The 18,290-nt window shown below is 41.0% G+C and overlaps 1 protein-coding gene and 1 pseudogene across 3 annotated transcripts in view; one reads left to right on the forward strand and one right to left on the reverse strand.

Annotated features, from left to right (window-relative positions):
- FGD4 (FYVE, RhoGEF and PH domain containing 4) overlaps positions 1 to 18,290 on the forward strand; it is a 150,513-nt gene that overhangs the window by 18,849 nt on the left and 113,374 nt on the right. Inside the window, exon 1 of one of the 3 annotated variants that reach the window (XM_044281151.1) lies at positions 843 to 1,118. The exons of 1 other annotated variant lie outside the window; for it this stretch is intronic. In XM_044281151.1, coding sequence (XP_044137086.1) covers positions 1,055 to 1,118 — 64 coding nt within the window. In that variant the 5' untranslated portion in view covers positions 843 to 1,054. Of the gene's footprint in view, positions 1 to 842; positions 1,119 to 14,139; positions 14,271 to 18,290 lie in introns of those variants that run through there. One more of the 3 variants, XM_044281153.1, reaches the window with a different exon arrangement.
- Positions 8,533 to 11,280, reverse strand: LOC122928376 (annotated as a pseudogene).

Genomic DNA, 18,290 nt, shown 5'->3' on the forward strand with positions numbered 1-18,290 from the left:
CGGGAAAATGGACGGAGCCATGTATCGTGAAATCCTGAGCGACAACCTCCTTCCCTCTGCCAGGAAACTGAAAATGGGTCGTGGATGGGTGTTCCAGCACGACAATGACCCAAAACATACAGCAAAGGCAACAAAGGAGTGGCTCAAGAAGAAGCACATTAAGGTCATGGAGTGGCCTAGTCAGTCTCCGGACCTTAATCCAATCGAAAACCTATGGAGGGAGCTCAAGCTCAGAGTTGCACAGAGACAGCCTCGAAACCTTAGGGATTTAGAGATGATCTGCAAAGAGGAGTGGACCAACATTCCTCCTAAAATGTGCGCAAACTTGGTCATCAATTACAAGAAACGTTTGACCTCTGTGCTTGCAAACAAGGGTTTTTCCACCAAGTATTAAGTCTTTTTTTGTTAGAGGGTTCAAATACTTATTTCACTCAATGAAATGCAAATCAGTTGCTATCTTTTATTTAATGTTATTTTTTCGATTTTCCTTTTGATGTGCTATCTGCCACTGTTACAATAAACCTACCATTGAAATGATACTGTTCTGAGACTTTTCATTTCTTTGTCATTGGACAAACTTACAAAATCAGTGAGGGGTCAAATAATTATTTCCTCCACTGTATGTGGACCTGTATTGAGCTACTTTACTATTTTATACAGTTATATACGTTTATAATGGAAAGAGTTATAATAATCAACCATTATTATCTTCTTGGTAACTTATCATTAAATACTTATATACCTGCCAGAAACTTAATGGAAGGTCATGACTCATGATATCTAAAGCTCCTCCTGTTCCCTTGTTATTTCTTGGGAGATTAATATATTCCATCCCTGATTCACCTTGGGTGTTCCCAAGACCTGTATTTTTCAAGCAGTTACATAGGAAAGTTTGCAGAGCACAAGATCTCTACAGCTCTGTCATTGTCCTTTTAGTCTTTGGAGTTTTTGCTTTAAAATGTGACATTTTTGGTCATGGGAGCTCTCATTATGATCATCATAGTCGGCAATAGTGTCTAATTATATTTTATGGTTGGGAACTTGGAATGAAGCCATGTCCTTGGAGGTGGCCTGCCCCAGGTGCCAAGCTCTTTCATCCTGTCACTGTGATAACACAGGTAAGTGTTTGTCTTTCGGTTCTTCTGTTTGTTATTCTCTAGGAAGGGTACAAGGGGAGCATCTGCTAGTCACACCAATTCTTCAAGAAAACAAATAGCCAGGGGAGTCAGGTGGCCCTACAATATATACACAATGGGACATGAAAAACACAAACCTATTTCCCTTGTGTGGTTTGTACAGGACAATCCTTATTGGGCCTCATTTATCAAACCTGTGATCAAGTGATGGTCAAGTTGCAGCTTGAGAAAACAAATGTTTTATGGCTTTTTTGCAGGATGAGCTATATTTTTTATTAGTACCATTTCAGGAAAAAAAAAATATCAATGTTTTTTTTTCTTTTTGGGCAGGCAGGATAAAAAAACTTTTCAGGTATTGCTTTTCGTTTTTTATATTAGGGGTATAAACACCCCTAATATAAAAAACGAAAAGCAATACCTGAAAAGTTCTTGGTAAGCCATACAATTTATATGTGCCTAATGGAAAAGAAAAAAAAAAGTTTTTTTGCTTTTTTTTCTTAATTTTTTTTTAGTCCTGCTAGGGACCATGCGATTGCTTCATTGCAGCATTATTGCATTGTATTATGCCAGTGTCAGTTCAACAGTTTTTTAGCAGGGTCTAAAAGGAGTTCAAAGATGACAAACCTGGTGACTTTCATTAGCCTCCCAACTGCCGTGAGAATCTGTCAGCAATCCACACTCGAGTTGTCGGGGTGCTGTTGGTGTGACCCCCCCCCCCCCCCCCCCAACAGCTTAGATGCCAAGGTCGCTATTGAACGCAGAATCTAAAGGACTGAATAGCCAAGATCAGAGTTATCCCGGATCCAAGCTTTTGCAGCAGGATATTATCTGTATGTTACAGCCAACACCTACTGCTGATGACACAGGCGCAGGGTGGGAAGGTGTTAAGTTTTCTCTCATGTGGCAGTAGGCAGCCTGAGGATTTGACTTTGCTGCCTGTGTGTACTTGGTGCTCTGTTCAAGATTTGCTAATCTTGGAATGCATTTTAGATAAGAGTCATTTATTAAACTGGTCTCAAAGTGTGTTCTCAAAGAAATTATTTCAAAGCGGGCAGCACGGTGGCTCGCACCTGGTTAGCACTGTTGCCTTGCAGCGCTGTGGTCCTAGGTTCGAATCTGACCAAGGACAACATCTGCATGGAGTTTGTATGTTCTCCCTGTGTTTTTGCATGGGTTTCCTCCGGGTTCTCTGGTTTCCTCCCACACTCCAAAGACATACTGATTGTGAGACCCATTGGGGACAGTTGGAAGCTAATGTCTGTGAAGTGCTGCAGAATTTAGTAGCGCTATATAAGTGCATAAAATAAAAAAATTAAATAAAGAGGAATTCCAACCAAATAAAAAACTTAATTTTGCATGATCAACAAGTTCACCCCTTACAATTTCCTTACCTAAAAATGATATCCAATTTTATTAGGTTAAGATGAAAGGGTTAGTTATGGTTAAGAAAGGTCAATCACTTAAAGGGAGATTGCAACTAGAGACATTTATGATGTATTAGCAGCATATACCCATAGGTGGGGAACCTACATTTCAGAGGTCCCCTGACCCCTATTAAAGAAACAGTCAACCAAGCACGTTGAATTTGGTTGCAAATTTGAGGTCCCAGAATACAGTTTTCCAATAAATGGTCATCCCAGAGATGATTAATAAATGTTGTTGGTAATAATAGTCCATCATATTGAATATTGCTTCACAAATGGATCAGCCACCAGCTTCTAGGAAACGCACATGGTAGGAATCGATTGGAAAACTGGTTATTTAAAGCCACCTCTAGAGGGAGACTACTGAATATTGTTTATATATTGTATAGTAATACAGAAAAAAAAATAGTCTTTAGCAAGCTCCTACGCTCACCCTAGTGGTGGCTGCAGACAGAATGTCCACACATAGTATTTGTGGATGTATTAGAAAAATGTTGTGAAGACTACCGTAAAGGTATATTATGAAATTAATTGGCTCCAAATTTTACAGAGTCCGCTTTAAAAATGTGAACTCTATTTTATCTATTTTTTCGGGAAAAAAGAAAGATGTATCATCGTATCCATTTCTAAACCCTGAAGTTTTTTACACTGTAAGGGCTGTTTCACACGAGCGGATGCCGTGCGTGGCATCCACTCCGTGAATGACAGCCAAGACCCGATGCGGACAGCAGAAGCACGGAGCATTAACATGATTGATAATGCTCCGTGCCTCTCTGTGATCTCTTTACTACGAAATCACAGTGACAACTTTATCTCACTGTGATTTCATAGTAAAGAGATCACAGAGAGGCACGGAGCGTTATCAGTCATGTTACTGCTCGGTGCCTCTGCAGTCTGCATCGGGTCTTGGCTGTCATTCACGGAGCGGATGTCACGCACGGCATCTGCTCGTGTGAAACAGCCCTAAGACTTCCCAAAAAATAGCTTGCTGTTGATGAAAGATATCAGTATGTAGAGGCATATTGAAAACTGTCATCAAATCAATAAATTAGGTTGATTTTTACCGTTCCCTCCGTGAAAAAGAACATTTGGTGGAGTGGATAACTCTCTGCTACATGGATCTGAAAGATACACACTCAAGTGGCTGAAAGTGTTGAAATGGCTAATATACAGTACTTGTACAGTATCTTGTAATATAACATATTCGATTTTTTTTCCTTTCTTAACACTTTCAGCCACTTAAACTTGGATACGTTTGCCAGTTACAAAACCTTTTAATGATTTGAGGGTTTTCTGTTCGCACTTTTTAGTATTGTAACATGCTGTTGCCTTCACATTAGCCCTGCCAATATGTTGCAGCAATTAAGATAAGCAATAAAAATGTACAGCTTAAAGAGTAACTTTCCATAATTCTGTCGTTCAAACGAAGATAAGAAACTTATATACTTCGGCCTCAACAATTAAATTGCCACACCAAGAAGGACAAAAGGTAAGGTTATGCGAATCGAGGAAGTAGCAGGTGTTACCGAGATACATTTCAAGCACCTACTGTAGCTCCAATATGTGGCATGAGGGAGGGGTATAAACGCCAGATTGATAGCAATTTTTTTTAGCCACATGAAACAACAAAAATACGATGATTGCGCAATACCTCCTGTTTGTTGATCCCAGTTATTGCAACTTGTCAGAAACTAAGAGGGTGACAATCCTTGAACTGTGATACCTTGGTTTATCACTCAGGCAGATCACTAGATGCCTAGTCTGAGATATTAGCATCGTTCTATGTTGTTTGCACTGGTGGTTGGGAGAACAACAACGAACTGCAATGACAGTCAAGAGTTGCATAGAAGGGTGTCATGGACATTCCCGCGACAGGTGGCAGTTTGAGTTGTGGATAGCTGGTGTGTGGATCTCGGCTGAGCTCCTGGTGCTGCCATAGGCACTTGAAGTTAAGTGTTTTTTCTTTCCCTTTTGTATTTGTGTTGCATTTCCCTGTCATTTGTATTAAGGCCCGAGGAAGACTCCTGTTCGTCCTTCCTTTTGGAGGAACAGGTTGTCTCAGTCCTAACATTAGTACCAGGGTCCTATAGCGTGAGTTAGGACATTAGGTATTCCTGTGTATGAACTCGCCTACCTCTGGGGTCTGTTCATACTGGTAGTTAGTCAGGACTTTGATTAGGGTTTTACTAGAAGGTGTCCATATTCTTTCCCTAGTTTCCAGGCCTTATTCCCTCACCTCTCTACCTCCTATGTTTTGGTGTGGTGTTTCCCTCCCACACCCGAACGTGACAAAGGGAGCCTTTGCACAGATGGATCTGAATAGAAGACAGGCCTGTATTGATCTATTCGGTACTGCAAGCTAAACTGGATGTCACATATCAAGCCTAGGACGGCAAACAGTGTCTACACAAACCATCAGAAGGTGTTTGCACAACTTTGGGCTACAAGCCAGACATTCAGCTATAGGTTTTCCATTGGCCTCACACCACCGCTCTTAAAAGCTATCATGGTCTACAGCAAAAACGCATTGGAGGATGGAATGGAGGTCAATCCTCTTCAGCGTTTATTCCCGCTTTTGTGTTGGACACAATGATAGCTGAAGATTGGTCTGGATCCCACGTGGGGAACACCATGAAGAAGCCTTCACAAACAAACGTCTTACTGGTCCTATTCCCAGGATTACGGTGTGGGGTGACATATTGTACAGTAGCTGGACCTCTCTTGTCTTCATTTCAGGCACACGAACAACTTGACATTACATTGATTTGGTCATAGAACCAGTGGTATAGCCATGTCATCAACGTGTCCTAGGAGCCATTTTTCAAAAGGACAATGTGAGATTGAATGTTGCTCATGCTACTGTGAGCAACCTACATGGCCTGAACATGCTACCCTGGCCTGCAGTGTCACTGGCCCTGTCTCCCATTGAGTACATATAAGACATCATTGGTCGGCAATAACAAAGGGAACTGCCAGCAGTGGATCTTGATGATTTGTATGCCAAAGTGCATTCAACATGGTAGAACATTCTTCAGACAGCCATTAATGGCCTCATTGATAGAATGCCAAGGCATGTAAGTGCATGTATTTATGCACATGGCGCTCATACTTGTAACTGAATAAATCAAGATGTTTTCAATATTTTGTTGTCCATTTTTATCATTTGCATATTTTAAACATGTCTATCGATCCTGTGATTTCCATAATTCCACAACTTTTCCTTCTTGGTGTTGCAATTTCAATGTTGAGAAGCGTACTATATCTTATTAGAGAAACATGTATCTTTATCGGGCTTCTTCCCTCCTGACTATTGAGTTCTTCTCTGAGGTTTCAATTAACTTAGGTATCCGGTCTTTAGCCTGTATTACATCAGGGGTCTGATCTGGAGTCCGATTTAATTTTGCAATGTTGCCAGCTTAGTTGTCAGGAGAAATTGCCATGGTGGTGTGGGCAATAAAAAACACAAGGAAAGTGAAGGATTCCAATCAGAGTTGATGTTGCCTGTGAGTTACTGGATGTAACTTTACTGTATTTTATACTGTATATGACTGCAAGTGACCTGTGTTGTATTCAAGTACTGTAAGATAGTTTTGAATTGATTCAAGGTTGAAAGGGGATCAATTTGTTTAATCTGTTTAGGGCTCCAAATCATGTACCTGTATCATATAATATGGGATATATTTTATAATCATGAATTTTACATTTGTATATTCACTGTAAATTGATTTTTGTCACACAATAAATTGATAATTTATTTATATTGATCACCCTTTTTATATGTTCTGTGTACCCACTGTTTGTATAACTGCTTGAGAAAGTTTCCAGTGTGTGGACCGAAACGCTGAGATTGGTGAAAAAATATACACTTTTCTATATAAGGAAGTGCCGTGGATCTCTTTGTGATAGATAGATAGATAGATAGATAGAAGATCAAGATAGATAGATACAGTCAGGTCCATAAATATTGGGATATCGACACAATTTTAACATTTTTGGCTCTATACACAACCACAATATATTTGAAATTTAACTAACAAGATGTGCTTTAACTGCAGACTGTCAGCTTTAAATTGAGGGTATTTACATCCAAATCAGGTGAACTGTGTAGGAATTACAACAGTTTGCATATGTGCCTCCCACTTGTTAAGGGACCAAAAGTAATGGGACATAAGATTAATCATAAATCAAACTTTCACTTTTTAATACTTGGTTGCAAATCCTTTGCAGTCAATTACAGCATGAAGTCTGGAACGCATAGACCTCACCAGACGCTGGGTTTCATCCCTGGTGATGCTCTGCCAGGCGTCTACTGCAACTGTCTTCAGTTCCTGCTGGTTCTTGGGGCATTTTCCCTTCAGTTTTGTCTTCAGCAAGTAAAATGCATGCTCAATCAGATTCAGGTCAGGTGATTGACTTGGCCATTGTATAACATTCCACTTCTTTCCCTTAAAAAACTCTTTGGTCGCTTTTGCAGTATGCTTTGGGTCATTGTCCATCTGCACTGTGAAGCGCCATCCAATGAGTTTTGAAGCATTTGGCTGAATATGAGCAGATAATATTGCCCGAAACACTTAAGAATTCATCCTGGTGCTTTTGTTAGCAGTCACATCATCAATAAATACAAAAGAACCAGTTCCATTGACAGCCATACATGCCCACGCCATGACACTACCACCACCATGCTTCACTGATGAGGTGGTATGCTTAAGATCATGAGCAGTTCCTTTCCTTCTCCATACTCTTCTCTTCCCATCACTTTGGTACAAGTTGATCATGGTCTCATCTGTCCATAGGACCTTGTTCCAGAACTGTGAAGGCTTTTTTAGATGTCGTTTGGCAAACTCTAATCTGGCCTTCCTGTTTTTGAGGTTCACCAGTGGTTTACATCTTGTGGTGAACCCTCTGTATTCACTCTAGTGACGTCTTTTCTTGATTGTTGACTTTGACACACATACACCAACCTCCTAGAGAGTGTTCTTGATCTGGCCAACTGTGAAGGGGGTTTTCTTCACCAGGGAAAGAATTCTTCGGTCATCCACCACAGTTGTTTTCTGTGGTCTTCCGGGTCTTTTGGTGTTGCTAAGCTCACCGATGCGTTCCTTATTTTTAAGAATGTTCCAAACAGTTGTTTTGGCCACGCCTAATGTTTTTGCTATCTCTCTGATGGGTTTGTTGTGTTTTTTCAGCCTAATGATGGCTTGCTTCACTGATAGTGACAGCTCTTTGGATCTCATCTTGAGAGTTGACAGCAACAGATTCCAAATGCAAATAGCACACTTGAAATCAACTCTGGACCTTTTATCTGCTCATTGTAATTGAGATAATGAGGGAATAACGCACACCTGGCCATGAAACAGCTGAGAAGCCAATTGTCCCATTACTTTTGGTTCCTTAACAAGTGGGAGGCACATCTGCAAACTGTTGTAATTCCTGCACCGTTCACCTGATTTGGATGTAAATACCCTCAAATTAAATCTGGCAGTCTGTAGTTAAAGCACATCTTGTTTGTTTCATTTCAAATCCATTGTGGTGGTGTATAGAACCAAAAATGTTAGAATTGTGTCTATGTCCCAATATTTATGGACCTGACTGTACATAGATAGATAGAAGATCGAGATAGATGGGAGAGAGAGTTGGTAGTTAAATGGATGGGTATGAACTGTATATTATAATTTGCCCAGCAGATGGCATTGTAATAATGTAGTTATTTAAGTGTCGTGCTAGCAGGCTGTATGTTTTATTTTTAATAAATTACACATTTAATAGGTTTCTCTCTGTACTTAATCAAATACTCACTTACTTTTGGAGTAGTTTATTAATGATTGCTGCAAATTAAGCGCATCTGGTTAGAGTGAAGGTCATGTCAGCAGTGTGATAAAAACCTTGCCTTGTGCTTTATAAATTAATATACAGGTTGAAAATGTTTTATAATAAGTTATGTTTGGGCTCTGTTTAAAGTGTGAACATATAGACTATGGTGTACATGCGTTTAAGCAGAAAAAAGGGGGAAAATGAACTTGTGTTACAATATTCTGAAGCCAGTCTTATGTTTTTTTTTCTCTTTACAGAATTCCACTAAACAATATATAAGGTTCTTTCAATAAATTCAACTGTCGTCAACTGTGGCACTGGGGATTTGGAGATGGTTGTGATTTGGTTATAAGTGAATGGGGTTGTAAAAGGAATGTGAGGTTGATTTGAGCAGATAAGGGGAAGGTCTTTGATTTGCTTCTTGTCCTTCCTAACTGTACACTATAAAATGACATTCAGTTCATTTAACAAATGCATTACTTATAATTGTGCCTTTCTCAGCTCCCTTGATGCTGATTCATAAATATTGATTTTCCATCCTGGAGTTGGATAAAGCCGCCATGGCCTCCACTTCTGATATCGGCCTCTTAGAAAATGATTTCAAAGGTCTTCTGAGAGCTGCTCCTAAAATCACTTGTTATTGTGCAAGAAGGACTCTTGGCCTTAGTGTCAAATAGAGCCTTCCCTTTATTTCTGAGGCGCAGGGCGTCTCTTATTCATCCCTTGTGCTAATTTACTTTGACAGATGAATAGAACAGGTTGGGTTTTCACAAAACGGTCATGTAGGTCACGCTAGAGCAATGCATTATGGGAAGACTGGCCCTGTGTCTCCAAGACACTAAAATAAAGTAATATTGAATGAAGTCATTTTATTGTTAGTCATTGTGAAGAAAAAAATGCTCTAAAAAGGATCAGGATATTGGTCTTCAATCACATCAATGTATTTGGTTTTTGTCTGGTATTGCAGCTCAGCTTCACTTTGATGACTAGGGTTGAACTGTAATACCAGAGACAGTCCATGGACCAGGATGACACTGCTTCTTGGGGGAAAAAGACAGCAGACCCTTTTTTTTTTTTTTTTTTTTTAAAGACCAGCTTTAGTTACAATGTAGGCAGATTCCTTCAGTGGAATAAACCTGGAAGAGTAAGTGGCACCAATATCAAGACTGCCGTGCCTGTAATGTATATTGCTGAGTTAAATTTACCATATTTGTGTACCAAATAGCATTGTATGGACAATTATTGGTTGAATCCTTGACTCATTCTGTTAGGTTACCAGGAGATGGACCTGGTTCCGCCCCTGGTTAGAGAGTCTGTTCTTAGCTGTGCTACAGTGAGGACGTATATGTGCCAGTTCTTAAGATCTAGGCCCAAGCTCAGAGAACCTTCATCACCAGGACTTCTACAGCCAAATACGAATACGCTACATTACCATTAAAACTGATCCAGAGAGAAAGAAATCAGAAGGTCCAAAATCTGCAAGGCAGTGCATTGGACTCAGTGAGCAAGATATTTTGCGCAGATATGACAGAGAGACCTTAAAGGTGTTCTACAGTTTATTTTAACTGATGATCTATCCTCTAGATAGATCATCAGATTCTGATCGGCAGGAGTCCGACACCCGGGACCCCTGCCGATCAACTATTTGAGAAGGCAGCGGCGCTCCAGCAGCTCCACGGCCGTCTCACTGTTTACCGCAGGCCCAGTGACGTCACGACTAGTATCACTGGCCTGGGCGGGGCTAAGCTCTGTTCACTTGAATGGAGCTTAGCCCCGCCCAGGCCAGTTGATACAAGTCGTGACGTCACTGGCCCTGCGGTAAACAGTGAGAAGGCCGAGGCACTGCTAAGCGCCGCTGCCTTCTCAAACAGCTGATCGGCGGGGGTTCCGGGTGTCAGACCTCTGCCAATCAGATGCTGATGATCTATCCAGAGGATAGATCATCAGTTAAAACAAACTGTAGAACCTCTTTAATGCTGCGTGAGGGAACATGGCTAATGCACCTTTTCACAGCTGTATCTTAAATCTGCTCCCCTTAGCCTGGGAACTGCAGAAACATTTCACAAGAACCTCATTGCCAGCCTATGGTTCTGTTGGGGGATTTTAGAGAGACAAGGAGATAGAGTACTACAACCTCCATCATTGCTGCTGTCCATACACTGCTATTGGGAAAGGATTTCACTGAATTACATGCCTTGCAATTGTGCCTTGTTATTGTAAGGTGTACTACTACTCCTAGACTGCACTTTTGTAAAGTGAGACTTATTTATTAATACCAACTGGCCTGACTTCACCTTCGCTGGCTATTGCACCTGACCCCTGCCTTGCAAAAAGAGCAACACCTAACATCTAGGGCACCCCAACTACCACCAGGTAGGGGCCCCAACACCAGGGTGTGCCTGAAGGCAAGAAACTGTGTGCCCTTCAGTCACTGCACAGCACCAAGGAGCACCAAAGGGGGAGATTGCCATTATGAACTGTGAGCACTACTATGGCCAGCATAGCCACTGACAATCCCATTAACCTCTTCGCCTCCCCTCCGGATCACTGTACTTGTAAGTGGTAGAAAACTCGCCCAGGTAATGGCCAAACATCTTGGGCTTCATTTCAGCTATGTTGAAGGATTTCCCTTTGTAGACTCCCACCATGTTTCCTTCCATTTCTGGTAACATGATCAAGTCTCTCAGATGAGTCTTTATGACCTCTGGTTTCTCAATGGGAAGATCTTCCTCCTTAGCCCTGTGCAGATGCTTCAGAAGAGAGTTCCATTTGACCCCTGTTTTTGCGTTGACAGGCAGAGTACAGCTGCATGATCTGCTGATAGGACATACAAGCAGCTGGTCCAAGTCTACGCCTCTGTATGTGAATTTCCTTCAGGTCCTTTTCCTCTTCTGTTCTGCATTTGCCATCTTGTCCAGGAGCAGGGGAGGAAAAAAATAAACAAATTAGACCCTGTTTTTTATGTCCTACACTTTCCCATTTATTCTTTTGCTAGATACCAGAGGCAGGAACCGCACGTATAAGGCATATCCTATGCATTATTGTTTGAGATGGGAAAACTTCAGGAAGAAATACTTGGTTTCCTCTGCTCCGTCCTCAGCTTCTGATATTTCTACCAGGTTTTGTCAATTCTGGCATCAGTGACCGTGAATGGTGGTCAATAGAGATGAGCAAATCACATCCCACGAAGTGGAATTCGATCTGAATTTCAGGATAAATTTGATTTGCCTCAAATTCGTGTTAGCAAATCGATTTAACCTGAAATAGTGTTAAAAACAAAAAAAATAAATCATACTTGCTTCTTCTATTTGCTCACGACGGGCCTGCCAGCCTCCATCTTGATTGAAGATCTCGGCCGAAATCCCGGCGTGATGACGTAATCTCGCGCTGCGCAAGATTTCGCTCCAGATCTTCAAGCAAGATGGAGACGGCCGGCCCGTCGCGAGCAAATGGAGGCGTTAAGTTTGATTAAAAAAAAAATATGTTATGTTAATTTCACACCGTTTTTACACTCAGATGATGCAATCATGTATGAATGCGGCACCTGAGGGGTACAATGACGGAGGGCGGCTCTATGGCTGCTCCCTGTCATTGCACCTGCTACTTACAAAAAAATGCGCTTCGTGACAAACTTCGTCACAAAGCAAATTTCTTTGTAAAATTCGCCGACTCGGCCGAATTGAACTTTTTTATATAAATTCACTCATCTCTAGTTGTCACGATCACGGGAAGAACCACAAAAAATGCATCTGTAAAAGATTGTTGCCCAGCACAGAAATGATGCAGCGTCTGAAGGGTTAAAAGGAAGCAAAGTTTAGTTCCCGCTCATAGCAGCATGCACGATAGGGTACTGGAACAGTTCAGACTTGCTCAGATCCTTATTTTGGTTTGTTGAAAAAGGAAACTGTTCAGGGCTATGAAACTGCGGTGAGAGGGGCCATTTTTCATCAGTACTGCTCAGATGAATTGTACTCTGAATGGCAGTTTGGCCCTCAGTAGAAGGACGTTGACATGCATGGGCGTACTCCACTCGCTGTAGAAAGTGAAAGGTCAATCTCTGTTGTGTGTCTATGGCAAAGAACAGGAAAGGGTCATACACGTTGGGTACTGATAGAAAGCTCTGACCCAAGTTTTTAGCAAGAGCATATGTCAGCAAGAACAACCATAGAAAACCAGGCATGCTGCCTGGGAGGGTTGATCATGCTGAGGCAAAGACCCCTCTCTTGCAGCAATCCAATGTGCTGTCTTTGAGAAATTCATACTTTTATGATATTGAGGTGCTCAGGGCACTGAGTGGCGGGCCTAGCTTCCTAGTTTCACCTCTGCGTTTCACTCTTTGCCACTCCCTCCTTTCACCTTGTCAATGTTCATTCAGTTTGGTCACCCAGATTGGGGAAAACAGTAGGTGACAACATCTGCAGGAGCAGCAATGGCTACCATTTTTGGTCACGTTTGGGAAATGTAGACTGGTCAAACAGTTATAACTATAGATTGGTCTGTAACTGAGGCAGCATTGTTTCTTAAAGGATTTTAAGGAATCAAATAAAGGCTCTTTTTTCCCCAGAAACAGTGCCACTCTTGTCCGTAGGTTGTCACTGGTAATTGCAGTATTTAATTGAACGAGACTAAGCTGCAATACCTGACACAACCAAAGGACAAGAGTGGCGCTTTTTCTGGAAATAAAACAGACCCTTTTTATTTTAATCCAGTAGAATCTGTCAATGCCAGGAATACAGTTGTAACACAGGACACTGAAGAATGGACAGTCAGTCTCCACTCAGCAGTGACACACACTATTTTACATCATCTTAGTTTACCCTCTTTACTCTCTTGCCCCTGACATAACTGAAGGCTTTTGTGGTGCATTGACTGGCTAATGGGTTAAACATAAATACATTAGGATTAGGAATTACTCTCCATTGTTGCAGACATGTGCTGTAGCTGAGTCTTTCCTCAGCTTTGAAAACAAAAAGTCCTTTTCACAAAGACGAGGGAACCTTGCCTACAAGAAAGAAGTTGACATTTCCCAGCTCTGAGAAATTTCCTGTCATTTAGATAAATTAAGAAATATGACACCGTTTCCACGAGAGTTCAGATCTGCTCTTATCCTCTGGAGAATGTAGAGATTAAAATGTATTTTTGTAAACATGTTTTTATTAAATTTAAGAGAAAAAATAAATAGTGCAGTATAAAATGTTATCAAAAATTATAATTACTAATTTAAGGGACATTTGGGGCAAAAACTGAAATAAATTAGGCTCCATATTTGCCGCCCTGGAATGTGCAAATGTTTGGGTTTGCGGTTAGCAAAATTTACCACATCTCAGAGAGAAGTTTCATCTAGGGCCTATAGATAACACAAGATCCACCATTCCCAATAGGTGATATCACAGCTTATCTACTCCCTCCTGACCTCTGCACAGGTCATAGAACATGCCTAGAAAACTCTGCCATAGCGTCTTATCCTGCCCATTGTGTCTCTCAAAGATATATAGAAAATGTAAAAGAAAAAAAAAATTCTAAAACGTATATCTTTAACACAAAAGCTTGAATAAGTCATTTTTCTGATGACACATTCCCTTTAATATGAAGTATGCACAGTCCATGCATAGCAAGGAAGCAGGGAAGGTAAGGGGGGCTTTGAACAATCCAAAACAACACGTCTGAGGAACCGTTTCCTTCGTGTTTTGAAATACTCTTGCAAGTTTCCTGTGGTTGCAAATTGTTCACAGCTTTACAAAATATACAGCATTTCCTATACAGCTGCCCTAATATTACGCTGGTAGTGACCCTGGCTCTATCTAGACATATGGCTCTAAAGAAGGATTTTTGGTGGACTGGTGGGAGAATTTTGGCAGAAACGTAGAGACATCCGGAGAGGAGCTGCTCATGGGGGGGTGTGAGTATGGCTGGTTTTTTTTCTGTTCTCAATAATACAAATATCAGAGGTGGAACATTTGTAAGTCTGTATCTAAATCCTTCATCTACTATGTGCCATGTATAATACTGATGTCTTCATATGTGGCAGAGGGGACCCGGTGCGACCTCCTACAGCTACAACCTGCCTATAACCCCATAATTGGAATAACGCCCACCAGTTCCTCTTTACTTGTGTACTTAATTTTTCTTGCCCCCTCTAAACTCTGTGGTTTGGCCGTAATGAGTTGAATATGTGCAGCCTGCATTGTTTCTTACAATTAGGCTGTTATTCTATTATTATGATATTATTGCTGTTTTTAGACTGCTGATGGTTTTGCTCTGGTTTTTGGCTTTTAGGTTTATAGTAAGTCATCTGATGGTTTATTTTATGGTGATCTGTTGGCTTAGGAAGTGCAACACGTTCAGTTACTATAAAGTGCTTTTAGACATTTTGTTTGGAAAACTATAATGTAAAATATGTTTTTACTAGTTGGGTGCACTTATAGTAAGGTACTGTATCCTTAAAGGGAAATTCTAGCCATAGATATGTATGATGTGTCTGTAGGATATGTCTGATTTAGGTTGGAGCACAACTATACAGGTATTCCATACATCTGCTATGAATCAGGTTGGCATCATACTTCTTCCACATGGCCACTTATGGTTGTATATAGATTGGGGCCTTGGCAGCAAACAAAGTAACTTGCCATTTTTATTTTTTCTTATACTTTTAGACCACATAATGATGTTGTACCCACCATATAACGCCAAGATAGCAGTGGCATATACAGCCCACAATAACCACAATATTGTGTTCAAATAATGTGCAGTTTCCAAATAATATTGTCTACTAATACAAAGTAGAGCTCACCTAATTCTACCTTATGGTTCCCTCATACTCTAATACTATAATACCATATAGTACTAAATTATACCAGGTAGTTTTCATTTTCTCCTCAGGTTCCTGTCTTCAGCCTAATTTTCAGAGACAGTCTCTGCAAATCATGGCCTGAAAATGGGCAGTCCTGCTCGGTTGAGGAGTGTACCTGGGGTGGGGGGTCAACTTGTCCCTACTTTACCAACTGCAGAGTTGGTAAGTATGAAATTGGTTGCCACCAAACTTTCCTGTAACTGTTTGCCAGAAATGGTGGTCTTTTTTATTATTTTATTCCTCCTTTATATTGTAAGCTGTATATGATAACATTACCTTGGCCCTATAGGGCAGTATTTGTTCCATAGGAAATGTGCTCACGTGAAGCTGTAAAATGTTTTATCATGAGATCTGCTTCATATCTTTACTTGGAAATGTCTCTGCTGTTTCTCCAGCTCATCTGCAGAATAGTCCATTGTATAAACCATCAGGGACTTAGATTTATACAGACTGTAAATGCTGGAACAGAAAAGTGTGATCCCAGATTACAATCACTAGTTACTGGACAAAAAGCCATATTTGGTGCTAGACTCTCTATAGCTTCTCAGGCAAGGAGGCCATTACACCTTATCAGGGGGGTCAGGGGTACATTCTATATGCTCACTGCACATTCTGTAAGTTGTATTTCAAAATATCTTGTAATATAATTTCTAATGGTCCACAATTTCAGATACCCAACTAATATATTCGCAATTACCGATTATCAGGAAAATGTTCAGTGGTCCAGCATCCATTGCTAAACATGAAATAAACGTTCTAAGATGAGCTACTAATATAATTGTATGTAAATGTTCATTGAGGTTCTCAGACATTGGGGTAAAAGTTGGTCCATACCAGTCGTCTCCATTCTTTGGCTGCTGTGAAATGACAACCCTCAGCATGCTGTTTTATATCAATTGGAAGTAGAAGGCCATAGGTTGGAGACCATGGGCCTAAACAAGAGGCATACATTGGAGCTCTTGGGCCTCTACCAAGTGTCTGTGAATAATACTGATGCCTTATTGTGTTTTAGAGAGGCCTTTGAGGCCATCGGACACCAGGGCCCAGGTGCCACCACTACCACAGCAACCCCTATAGGTACAACCCTAAGCAATCATTCTATTGAAGACCATTACAGCAAGAAATGGCTGATAACAGGGAATAATACAGTGTATTGCACAGTAGATGGAGAGAAGATAGACTCAAAATTTTAGTGCCCCTTTAAAGGGAACCTGTCATCAATTTTTTGCTGACCTCACTGGGGGCAGCATAACATAGTGACAGAAATGCTGATTTCAGCGGTGTGTCACTCATGAGCTAAAAGTAAGTGGTTGCTGAGAACCAGCATCATAATCATTACAGCTCAGGCCTTGAAAAGAGTCAAATCTTGAGAAGAGTCCTGGTTATACATAATATTCTGCACTCTCACCCATCTGCTGATGATTGTCAAGTAGAAGACTGTCAGTCATCAGCAGGTGGGCAGGGAGAGCAGGAATTTAATAATAACCATGACTCTTCTCAGGTGGCCGTGACTCTTTTCCAGGCCCAGTCTACAATTATTGTGATGTTGGCTCTTGGCAACCACTTACTTTTAAATGACAGACCGCTGAAATCAACTCACCTGTCTCTACTTTATACTGCCGTTAGTATGGGCAGCATAAACCTGATGACAGGTTTCCTTTAATGAGTAAGTATAATGCACAGAAATGCCACACACAGATCATTGATTTGAATGTTTTACCCTGTAATGCTTCATGTCTCCTGTGGGGGCACTGTAGGGGAATTGAACACTTTTATAACCAGGTTCCCCCAAAAATAACAGCTGATGACTTGGAGTTCTAGCAGTGGGGAAATCTTTGATCATCCTGCAATGTTGGTGGACATAGATACAGTTGAAATGGAAACATGTGACAACCTATCCCAGGCAGCAGATGGAATCTGGAACTGTCCTTCTAGATAAGGGATGGCTGGGATATATGTATATGTGGCTATGGGAAAGGCGTGGCATTAGGGGGTTCTGTTATGATTGCAACCCCCATTAAAATGACCATGCAATATATACAGTTGCAAGAAAAAGTATGTAAACCTTTTGGAATGATATGGATTTCTGCACAAATTGGTCATAAAATGTGATCTGATCCTCGTCTAAGTCACAACAATAGACAATCACAGTCTGCTTAAACTAATAACACACAAAGAATTAAATGTTACCATGTTTTTATTGAACACACCATGTAAACATTCACAGTGCAGGTGGAAAAAGTATGTGAACCCTTGGATTTTATAACTGGTTGAACCTTCTTTGGCAGCAATAACTTCAACTAAACGTTTCCTGTAGTTGCAGATCAGACGTGCACAACGGTCAGGAGTAATTCTTGACCGTTCCTCTTTACAGAACAGTTTCAGTTCAGCAATATTCTTGGGATTTCTGGTGTGAATCGCTTTCTTGAGGTCATGCCACAGCATCAGGTTGAGGTCAGGACTCGGACTGGGCCACTCCAGAAGGCATATTTTCTTCTGTTTAAGCCATTCTGTTGTTGATTTACTTTTATGCTTATGCGTTGTCCTGTTGCAGCACCCATCTTCTGTTGAGCGTCAGCTGGTGGACAGATGGCCTTAAGTTCTCCTGCAAAATGTCTTGATAAACTTGGGAATTCATTTTTCCTTCGATGATAGCAATCTGGCCAGGCCCTGACGCAGCAAAGCAGCCCTAAACCATGATGCCCCCACCACCATACTTCACAGTTGGGATGAGGTTTTGATGTTGGTGTGCTGTGCCTCTTTTTCTCCACACATGGTGTTGTGTGTTTCTTCCAAACAACTCCACTTTGGTTTCATCTGTCCACAGAATATTTTGCCAGTACTGCTGTGGAACATCCAGGTGCTCTTGTGCAAACTGTAAACGTGCAGCAATGTTTTTTTTGGACATCAGTGGCTTCCTCTGTGGTAACCTCCCATGAAATCCATTCTTGTTTAGTGTTTTACGTATCGTAGATTCGCTAACAGGGATGTTGGCATATGCCAGAGACTTTTGTAAGTCTTTACCTGACACTCTAGGATTCTTCTTCACCTCGTTGAGCAGTCTGTGCT

The sequence above is a fragment of the Bufo gargarizans genome, chromosome 2 (genome assembly GCF_014858855.1).
Source record: "Bufo gargarizans isolate SCDJY-AF-19 chromosome 2, ASM1485885v1, whole genome shotgun sequence".
Classification (NCBI taxonomy): domain Eukaryota; kingdom Metazoa; phylum Chordata; class Amphibia; order Anura; family Bufonidae; genus Bufo; species Bufo gargarizans.